General features: G+C 30.5%; 1 protein-coding gene across 1 annotated transcript; it reads right to left on the bottom strand.

Moving 5' to 3' along the window:
- Positions 1-8799: 8799 nt before the first annotated feature.
- LOC127076057 (jasmonoyl--L-amino acid synthetase JAR6) lies at positions 8800-11270 on the bottom strand. Its single transcript, XM_051017606.1, has 5 exons — positions 11138-11270; positions 10715-11023; positions 10527-10628; positions 9634-10424; positions 8800-9528 (listed from the first exon to the last, which is right to left on the bottom strand). The coding sequence occupies exons 2-5, from the start codon at positions 11005-11007 to the stop codon at positions 8987-8989; spliced, it is 1728 nt and encodes a 575-aa protein (XP_050873563.1). The 5' UTR covers positions 11008-11023; positions 11138-11270; the 3' UTR covers positions 8800-8986.
- Positions 11271-12098: the final 828 nt, after the last annotated feature.

Raw genomic sequence — 12098 nt, 5'->3', positions numbered from 1 at the left:
AAGTCTCTCAAACATGTACGAGTCCTTCACTATAATATTTATCGTCTCTCACAACACTTGAAAATTGTTTTCAAAACTTTTAAACATGTTGCCTATTAGAATAGGCAACCGTTTTCAAGCCTCTCATATGCGAGTGTTGCCTTTAATTTAATGCAATGTTTTTTTCCACTCTATATGTCACCTATATTATGGAAAGTCAGAGACATTTTTCCATGGCATCATAGGCGATGCATTTTAAGGATAATATCTTATAATTGTTGCCTTAAAGTGAAACATTTAAAAAATATATATACACAACAGCCACAACTGAAACGTGGCTATCTGATATGTTTTTTTTATTACAATTTATAATTAAAAGTTTGAACGATTTCATGAAAAATATTTTAAATAGATTATTAATAAGAACTGAGTTTGAACACAAATGAACTCCAAATTCAAGGACAAGACGTGCCCAAATAGGAACAAAACAATTATAATACATGGAGAAAGCGACAAAATGTACATGAAAATAGAAAATTTCACCTCCCTTCACAACAACATATTTCCGACTTCACGAAAACTAGTGGAAATGCTAAAAAAGGCTAAAGACTAGAAAACAACAACAATAAAAGTAGAAAAGCGCCTATTCTAAATAGACCACCATACCAAAAACAAAGAGTGAACCACTATCCTTGATTCATGTAGGTTTTACTCACTCTAGAAACCTTACTAGAGAATGATGCATGTATGAAGTATTTATATGCATGGGTGGTTTATGGCAAAAGGAAATGCAAATAACTTGGAGAAAATATGAATTTTTCAAAAATGTTATCGTATAGGTCGACCTGTAAGATCTATGCGCTGACCTGCAAACATCATGCATCAACCTGTAACAGTTATGTGCTTCTTATGTGTCGACCTGAGGAGTCAGCACATGAAACAGAAGCTACATGCTTTAATATTGCAGCATACGCGTCGATCTATAGAATGCATGTGTCGACCTATAGTAGTGAAAATATTTATATAGGTTGACCTGTAGACATCACACGTCGATCTGTAGACAACATGTGTCAACCTATAATGCAATTTTTTTCACAAAAACTTATTTTTCATGCATTTTTTATGAAAGCTTATTTTTCGTGCTTTTTTGATGCATGAGACCTTTTTCAAGTTGTTTCCAAGTTCTTTTATGCTTCCTAATTTTAAGATGCACGTAGAGATCAGAGGATACCGTCCAATATACATTAACGCTAAAGTATCCTAGTTTTAACATCATACAAAGTACATCTAAACGAAGTTGCAGTCACAGTGTGTTTGTCTAAGGGAAGTTTGCTTTTGCTATTTATTCTTGTTTAATTATTTATTTACGAGGAATTATTTTATTATTAAGAGAAAATGTTGAAAAAATGGACAAAGAAAATGTTTGTGGTTATTGTACTCGCTAGAGTGCTAAAACTCTATGCCTACGTACCTTCAAGTTTGTCGAAAGACCAGAGCACCGTAGTTCGTCTAGAAAATGGTTGTTTATTTTGTGTTTTTTAGATTGTAAAAATTTTCAACGCATCGGGGACGGAGAAATAATTGATTTTGAAAATGCCTCAATGCACAAGGTCAGAGGATTTAAACTTTGAATGTGTGGCAGTGATTTTAGGTTAATTGATTAGTTTGCAAAAATGTTATAATTAATTTAATTTAGAAATTAAATTGAATGATATAACTATATACATAATTGATTTTTATTTTGAGATTTTAAAGATAATTAGATAAATAACAGAAAAATCATTACGATCTCGATTAAACCTAATTATCCTCAGTAATATCTCAAAAGTTAGCCCTAAAATTAATAGTAAAATTATATTAATAAACTCTAATTATTAAAACATGTTTTTTTTTATTTTTGTAGTTTAAAATTAAATTAAGTTAACCATTGACTATTAAAATTAATTGTCTTAATTAAATTAATTAATTAGTAATTAAATAGTAATGATAAATTATTAATTATAAAATTACTTAATACAAAAAAAGATTTAAATTAATTAATTAAATAAAACAGAAGGGGGTTGCATTATGTGTCGGGTAGATATTTTTATAAAATAATTTTTTTTTTGTGTATTTTTTTTTGATTTTGCTAATTAAATGAATTGAAAGAAGTTTTCGATTCTCTTTTTTTATTCCTTATTTTTTATTTTCTTTTTTTAATAAAATCATGATAATAATAAAAACTTATTATTTATTTATTTATAATTACAAAAGATTTTTTAAATTAAAAAAGAAAAAAATGCATGGTTTGAATTAAAAAATATAAAAAATATGAATTAAAGTATTGATTTTATAAAGAGTCACATGCAAACTATATATATAATAGTAAAAAAAACCAACCTACGGGGAGGAGGTTGTCCCCGGTAAGCAAATGGGTAAAAGTTTTAGCTTTTAGGTCTAGGGTTTAGTTATTGCTGTTCTTCAGTGTGAAGAGCAACAACTTTTAGGGAGTGAATTTGAATTGTAGATGAAAATATGTGTAGAAAACTGATGCTATTTATAAATAAGAATTATGTCAAAAATTGAATGAGATTTGAATATTTTTGGAATGATTTCATTTGATATAATTTTATCTATTTCTTAAAGGCTAAGCCAATAAATATGGATGGATCCATGAATTTATGAATAAATTGAATAAGAATAAATTTTGATAATAAAAAATAATGTGTTAAATGTAATAATAAAAAGATTTTGATTTTTTTTTATTTTTATAATAATTTTTTTAGATTAAAAATATAAAAAATGAATATTATAATAATTATTAAAAATAAAATAATAAAAAATTTGAAAATATATAAATGAAAATAAAAAAAGTGCAATTTTAATTATAAAATAAAACATAAAAAGGAGAAAAACTCTAAAAATGAGGGAAGTGAGAATCAAACTCAAGACCTCTCCTTTATAGCTCCTTTCACATGATCTTCTATCAATTGTGTCATTTTATTTATTCAAAATATAGTGAGACTAAAAAGCATATGAATGGTGAGAAACATTTGGGGTAAGATAGTAGATATGGTGAGTAGATTCATACATAAGCCAAAGGTATCACACCTAGCAGCGGCGAAGAGGATAATAAGGTATCTCAAAGGAACTCTCGACTATGGAATTTTGTTTCTTGTAGCTGGTGAAGGAAAAGTATGCAAGCTAGTGGGTTACACCGACTCAAGTTGGTGTAGTGATGTTGAGGATAGAAAATCCACAGATGGCTATGTGTTTATGCTAGGTGGTGCACCAGTTTCTTGGAGTTTAAGAAAGGAACTAGTAATGGCATTATCGTCATGTGAAGCAGAATACATAATTGCTTCCCTCTGCGTATGTCAATCAACGTGGATGTTAAATTTGATCGAAGAGATTACAACGAAGGATCATGGAAAGATTATCATGAAGATCGACAACATGTCTTCTATCAATCTAGCGAAGAATTTGATAGCACATGGAAGAAGAAAACACATAGAAATGAGGTTCCATTATCTTCGAGAGCAAGTAGAAAAAATGAAGCTGAACTTGGTACACCGCAGAATTGAGAATCAAATTCCAGACATTATGGCGAAAGGCGTACTAGTCGAAGTGTTCAAGAAATTAAGGTCTATGATGAATGTAGATAAATTAGACACAATGAATCAGGTGGTGTGTTGAGAATGTAATTCATTGTGCCAATGCATAAATTTCAACATAGTTAGTTGTTGTCAAAATTCATAATGTGTCGATTTATAATGGTCAGCGAAATTTCGAAAGAAATGTGTCTTCGACATATTCGTTAGACTTAACTTTATTTTTTTATTTTAAAATTGAGTTAGTTAGTTTGTTAGAGATTGCTTGGAATGAAAGTAATCTCAATCTATAAATAGGGAGGTACCCTGTTATTGATTGTAACACATTATATGCAGTTGCATAGAAATAAAGAGCCGAGATAAATTCTTCAGATTTACAAGTTGTTCTTCTTCCTTCTCTCGTTAAAACCCTAACTCTCTTTCTTCCCCAAATTCAATTTTCTTTTTTTCTTTCAATATTCATTGTACAACGCTATAATCTTGCAATTAAAGTTGGTTGATCAAAGATTGATTTTTATTCATTAAATTTTGGTTCGAAATTCTCCATAATTTTTGTGAAATTTTTAACAGAAATTTGGCGAAATTCCAAAAAAAAAAGATAAGAGCCTAAAAGGAAAAGGTTAATGTCGAGCCGATTGCAACTAGCCATTATATGGAAGATGCTGGAAGATAAAATATAATACGTGGAATTGTACTTAGATAAATGTCTTTGTCACTTTCTTTATTTGGAATAATTCTTATTGTTATTTTCTTTGTTGATAATGTTTATATTAAAATGTATAAAGTTTGGTTAGAGAGTAAGAATCATTATTATGGATAATCTTAAATTGTTAAACTAAGTAATTCTATTTTATCGATATTTGATTGTAACATTGTTGGATCTTATTGTCATTGTGCACTTCTTGTGCCAATGCTTTTTTTATAAGTAAATACCAATGAAGCTGATAATTATTAGTACACACATATTTAAATGTTAATTTCGAGTATCTGCCAATGCTTTTTTTAATAAGTAAATAACAATGAAACCGATAATTATTAGTACACACATATTTAAATGTTAATGTCAGAGTATATAAAACTTTGAGTCTCCAAAATCAATTTTAGTAAATAGATATGTTCTCAATTTTTTTTATACCAAACTAAAATTCATGTGAACCTACTTTATCAATTTATTTTCTATATTTTTTTTAAATAATTCGTCAGATTTTACTTGAATTGAATTACTTTATATAACCTCTACATAATGTTGTGTGAAATAGACATTTATGCTCCATTTCATGGACAAAAAGACTAGTTCATGTAATTATCATAAAAGGCATGAGAATTTCTTAATGCACTATATATGTTACTTAAACATCACGTGAAAATACTTAAATGTTTTTAGATTTCGGAGATATATCTTGTACGCACCTTGAAATGTTAAATGAATCGAAGATGCATCTCCGTAACAATTTAATATAAATACAATGTATCACACTCAGAAATCGTATTACAAGATTATTATATCGGGATGTATCTCCGTTTATTTTTTGAAGATGTATCTCCGTTACCTATTAGAACAGAATAATACATGTTATGTTTTATTTTGTTTACTTGTATTCATATGAAGATTTAAATCATACAATCGATATAAACCATACAATTCATATGCAAAATATGACGTATATAAAACTAGATGGTCCAAATGTCATATATAAATAAAGTCTAATACAACGATAAAGTAGCATGAGTTAAAAATAAAAATACAATCCATAGTACAACTACTATATACTACTACACTAATGTGTCGACATTAACCATCAATCCCCCCGACTCGTCCGACTCCTCGACCATCAATCCCCCTTGTCCGACTCCTCGACCATCAATCCCCCCGCCCTATGGGCTATCTCTGGTATATTAATCTCCTCGTGCCTCCGTCATGATGACATCTAGGACCTGCCTCACACCAGACCCATCAAGGAAGATACATCTATCAATGCTTGCCTGTGCAATCTCCATTATGTGACTGCATATAGGCAAGACATGCTTAGCATGATGTAATGGTGTCTACTCCTCCTATAGTATATCCTAATGAGCTGGCCTCAGTGGATCTCCTGGAGCAACCTGTACCATATACGAATGTGACACCCTGAAAAACCACCTGATGTACCCGTCGGCGTAACTCCGATCGCTCACCGTTATGGTACTCTGTGTCTCCTCTGGTATCAAATGTCTCTCATAATCATCAAACATGGCATCCATTTGTTTATGTGTAAAAGGAGGAGGAGCAGATACAATAGGGTGTTTGGGAATGGTCTAAGTGTAGCCAAACTTCCGCATCATGAGCTCGGGCAGATGAGGAGCAGTGAGACATGATCCGCAAGCCAATCATCCCGAGTATAACACTATCTCATCAAATGGCCGCGTGTTACGGTGATCGACATAACTGTTGAAGTGCTTGTCCTCGGCAACCAAGCGGTCAAGATACACATTGAACGACTCAATCACCTGGTTCCCTGAACGGGACAATCATCCAGCCGGAGGTGCACAAGAAGTGCTGGAGAATCCAAGCCTGAAATGTTTGGAACACACAAATCATAAGTAATGACATTGTAAAGATGAAATGAAAATGACACAAAAAGATTAAAAGACCAATAAATATTACTGTCAGTAGCGTGATGCTGCTTGTGACCTGCTTCGTCTTTCACTTATAACCCTCTGATAACTTCGAGTACAAGTAGACCAAACAAGCGACCCCCAATTGTACTCATGGATCCGCTCAAAATCCTGGAAGTATTATAGGTAGATGACATCAGTATAAGTGGAATTTTTGTCTATAAAATCACAGTGTCAACCAAATATAGCAGGTATGCTCTCATTGTATACGCTCCGTGGAGCCCCACATGCTCTTCATCACCTGTGGCCTGATGTGCTATCTGGAGCTCATATGTATATACCTTTTTCATGTATTCAAACCTATCATGAGCCCCACTAGTTCTATCCAACTCCTCATTCGCCTCCGTTGGGTCATCCTCAAATAGTCTACCATCATTTCGAGTGCCTCGTATTTGGTAATCCTCCCATGATCTAGAAGTCTCCCCTTGATAGGAAGATGTAGCAAACATGACACATCGTCGAGTGTGATAGACATCTCACCAAGTGAGGGGTGAAATGACGAGGTCTCTGAGTGTCGTCTCTCCACGAATGCATTAAGCATCCCGTGGTTGACCGTAATATAATCGGTCATGCACAAGTCCTTCATCCCAGATAGGGACAAAGCTTCTTGAAACCAATCCTCATTCGGCTAAGACAAGTTAGTAATCTTCCGCCTGTAGTTAATAAACTTCAGCGGATCACGGTCTGTAGAAAATAAAAATCAATGTCAAAAACTTGTCAATTAAAATAAATGTAGATTAAAATGAATGAATCCAACTAATTATACCTCTCCGTCCCAGATATGTTTGGTAGTATGGTCTGGGTATATAGGAAATAATGATAACTCTACAGGGCCTCCTCCAAATTCCTTTGACTCAGCATCCTCACCATCCGAAGATGGCACTAGCTTAGCAACATCAGCAGTAGGAGGTGACACTGATTCATAAGTATCAACAGTAGGAGGTCCCTCAGGTACCACCGTATTCTAAAGTGAACAACCTAAAGTCTTCTAGAAGTCCACATTTTTTTACAAACTACACTAATTTTAGCCACATTTTTAAACCGTCGTCTAAAGTAAAAAATTCTGGAAAAAAAAAACCATCAGGACTCTTTAACTAAGTTATCCAGTGAATAATTTGAAAATTACAGGAAAAATTTATAACCAAGTTATCCAATGATCATATAACCTTACCAGTATACTTGATTTCAAATTATCCGTTGAAGATAAATTATATATCGGATTCTTTACGTAAAGTTTTTCGATAAACTAGTGTAGGGGTGCAAAAAATTTCAATTTTGAAAAATTGAATGATAAACAAAAGGATATAATTTGAATATTTTGATAAATGTTGGGGTGTATGGATAAAGGTAAGGGGTAAATGGTAAAAGTTTATGGATGGTAGAGTGATCTCAAGTTTTTTAGATGGTGGATTTTTTTTTTTTTTTGTGAAAAACAATAGGCAATAATGGAAAACTGTGACCTAAAATTAAAAAGCGGCTGTCCGTTCTCCAAAAGTGTGTACAAAATTATATGGTCCTTATTATATTTAAAAAAAGTTACATTCCGTATAATTTATAATTTATAAGTAAGTTATCGAGAAATTACAACAAAAATGAGTTAGACAACAGCAAAATACTGTGGCGTAAAAAAACTATTTTCGTTGTCTTATTTGACATTTGAGAACGTTTGGATGATCGGACAATAGATTTGAAGTGTTGTTTCTTTATGCTTTTAAAATCGCTGTCTAATATGTACCAAATGAAAGAAAAAAAACTATCAAAAAAATATCCGATGAACGAATTTTTTTGTTAAAAATTACAATATCGAAAAACTTATAACAAGTTATTCGGTGAATAAGCTTTTGATAAAAAATTACAATATCGAAAAATTTATAACAAATTATCTGATAAATAAAATTTTAGTAAAAAATTGTAATATCGAAAAACATATTACAAATTATTCGAAAAAAAGAAATTATGTATCAGAATTCTTTAAACATTCTCTGGTACACTAGTAAAAGGATAAAAAAATATTTCAATAAATTAATAAAATAAAAAAATAAAATGTTACCGTTAGAATATTTTGAAAAATATAAGGTTAGGAGGATAATAGTAGGGATATAGAGGAAAGTTTCTTGATTCCTCTAATATTTTGTAGGCCCTTTTTTATTTTTTTTATTTACTTTTATAGTGTTATATTGCTGTTCTAAAAAATTTACAATTTAAAATAAAATTTAAATAAAAAATTTTAAAAATAAATTTTTAGGTATTTTTCTTTATTTTACTAAAATTCAAAAAAATCATTTTTTGAATATTAAAATTTTAAAAATTACTTAAAATTTAAATCTATTTTAAATAAATTTTTATTAAAATTATTTCTAAAATACATCTTTTTTAAAATATTATGATTATGATTATGTTTTTAAAAATGTAGATTTTATGTTACTTTATATTAAAATTAATCTTTTAAACTTATAAAAGATAAGCTAGATTTTTTTTGATAATTTATAAAAATCATTTTTAAAGCAGATGATACAAATAAATAGATAATTAATGGATGAAAAAGTAGAAAATAGCTTTAAAACATTACACACTATTAAAAAAGTAAAAATATTTAAAGACTACACATTAGTATTGTAAGATTATATTACAAAGTTACTCAATCAGATTTTACCATGACATCACTTTGCTATACTTTTTTTCTTACAACACCTCACCAAACATCTATATGATGAAACCACTTATTAGAATGCTAATTTTATCCATCTTTAATTGAAAACAACTCAATTGTAAGCAGTACTAACATAGCTCTTGACAACATTTTCCGACAAAATTTGCAACACTTTGGTGTTTGTTGGACCAACATACCTAGGTGTCTTGAACTGACTCACAGAGGCACCTCTTTGAATATGATTCTCTAGAAGCTTCTGGAATGTTCCTTTCCCAACAATTCGGAGTTCAAGATCATCAATAGCTTTGGTGTTTCTAGAAATAACATAGCCACGATCAATAAATGTCTTGTCCAAACAGTTACAACACTCAGCAAGCACTCCATCACTTGCTTCACCTCTAATTTCCCAGAATATGACATAGTGTCCTGGCTCTTTGGATAAATCAATGTAGCTAGTGTAATCAATCAGCTCTATTTTCTCCTCATCTAAAAACTTGGATGCAGTTTCTACTGATAATTGTAAATCAGTCTCAGTAACCTTGTCAATGTTGATTGTAAGCAAAAGACCACCCCGGCGGATAAACTTGATTTCCGGAGTTGAGTTATGGAATCCCATAACCTTCACCACATCTCCTAGCCTATACCTGTATAAACCTGTATTCAGAGTTTTAGGGTTTAAGGTTTAGGGTTTAATATAATTATACTTAAACAGATGATTTATTTTATTTTGTAATAAAATTGTTGCTAAAGAATTCGTACCTGCAGCATTCGTGATAACGATCTCATACTCCTCACCGATTTTCACATCGGTTAAACCGACCGGATCAAGTTCTACCTGTGTTCCATCAAGTTGCGCGATTGGAATGAATTCAAAGTATGCAATTTGAGGAAGAACGGCATAAGTAGCAAACTCAGGAGCGACTTTAGGGTTCACATTTGAACCAATCCATCCTTCAGAAGCGCCGTACTCGGAGGTCAACACGGGAACTTCTCCAGCATAGTGTCTCAATTTGTTCAAATAAGTCTCCATTGAACCTGTCATGATCCCTTGAATATACTTAACATTCGGAAAAAGCTCGGGTAACAATCCGTACCAATTGCTTAATCCTGTGCATTTCTTGTGGATCAAGTCAGCTAGTTCAGGATTTGGTTTCAGCAATTTGGACATAGCATCTCTAATGGACGGAACAGTGATTCTGCTGCTAAGAACACCTTCTTTGATATCATTCACAAGTTCTTCCCAGTCTTGTTCGAATGATCTGAAAGCAAAGACGATGCTGTGTCCAAATGTCGATGCAATCGAGTGAATTTCTTCTCTGAAAAGTAGTCCGCATAAGAGGTGACAGTAGAGTGATTGGTGAAAATCAGGACTGAAAATTACACCATCTGGACTACAGCTTGGAGATTTTAGAGCTTGCAATAAAGGCTTGAATCCAGGACTTTTGAATAAATGTCCTGTGGCTGATCCATATATCACACCCCCTTTTCTTTGTGTAAAATTGCTGCTGTAGATAAAGTTTAAAGCCTTTCCATCTTGGATAGGAAACTCCCTATAAAATGGAATTTTGAAAGTTTTTGTAAATTCTAAATAAATAATACTACATGATATGATATGAATATGAAGTTGAATAATTAATAATTAATAATAATACCTATTTCTATAGGCAAAAGAGGTTTGATATATATCCACTGAGGTTTCGAACACTTCATCATTCCATGGAATATATTTTTGTTTTCCTTGACTAGTACCTGAACTGCATAAACATAACAGTTTTTCAATATTAAAATACTTTCAACTTTTTAAAATTCAAATGAGAAAATAAATAAATAAATAAAACACCTTGCAGACATGATTGTGATTGGTTTTCCAGTGAGAATAGGAGAAAAATCACCATCAATCATTCTTTCGATATAAGGCTCCAAATCATTGTAAAGGACCAGTGGAACACAAGCCTTGAAACTTTCAGGATCAGTTCTTCCATTCAGACCTAATTTCTGCAAATATTCAGTTGATGCATTTTCTTCCAGAATCTTTCTCAGTATCTCCTTTTGAACATTCTCAGCATTTTTTGTTATTCTCTCAAATTCTTCGATCACTTTTTCGAAGTCGGTTGTTTTAACTTCTTCTCCCATTTTCACACTCCTTCACCTATTAAGAACCAAAAAAATAAAATTAAAAAGTGTTATTCAATTTTGTGTGTCAATGAATAGCTACATAGAATAATATTTGTGTGTTATGTGTGTGAGAGAGAAAGGAACGTACACGAGATTTGTTTGAGAGAAGAAAAAGAGAAGCTTAAGATGAAATAAGACAGTTGCTGAGATAAAAATTCATCTTAATGTCCAATAGTACTTATAAGCAGCATCAAAATCAGTCTCAATTTGAACATTTTAAGAAAAAACATATCAATTCTTAAAAGTTAATGTTTAGCCATTGAATCTGGACAAAATTACTAGGGAGTGTATATGTTGGTCAATGTCTGATTTATAAAAATATTGTTTTAATTTTAATTTTATTTTTTTTACCTAATTCTTATCCATTTATTTCTTTAATGATATTATATTAGTTTAAGTAAAACTTTATTCTAATTTCTAGAAGCTATATTATGGATGAGTATTGTAAATTTAAAAATATTCTTGAGAGAAGAGATTCATTTCCTAATGACATGATAGAATATATATATATATATATATATATATATATATATATAATATATATATATATATATATATATATATAATATATATATATATATATATATATATATATAAGTATTGTAAATTTAAAAATATTCTTGAGAGAAGAGATTCATTTCCTAATGACATGCTAGAATATATATATTATATATATAATATATATATATATATATATATATTATATATATATATATATATATATATAAAAGGATCAAATGACACACACGTCAAATTTAATAACATGACACATTTGATAATTTTTTATTGTATATTTGTATTATAAAATCTATCGTTGGATTGAAAATTATTTTTATATAATCATGTCTATAAAATTTAATATCAATCGAAAATCATTTAACATGTCAAAGAAATATATAAAAATCAACTTCTTACAAAACTTCATGAAAATCGTTAATTTTTATAATTCTCATTAATATATTAAATTATTTTTGATTGATTTAAAAATTTATAGCGGTGATCTATATGATAATAGCTATCAATCCAACAGTAAATTTTGTTATGCAGGC

Source organism: Lathyrus oleraceus, chromosome 4, assembly GCF_024323335.1.
Source record: "Lathyrus oleraceus cultivar Zhongwan6 chromosome 4, CAAS_Psat_ZW6_1.0, whole genome shotgun sequence".
Taxonomy (NCBI): Eukaryota; Viridiplantae; Streptophyta; class Magnoliopsida; order Fabales; family Fabaceae; genus Lathyrus; species Lathyrus oleraceus.
This window is presented reverse-complemented; position numbering and strand designations above follow the sequence as displayed.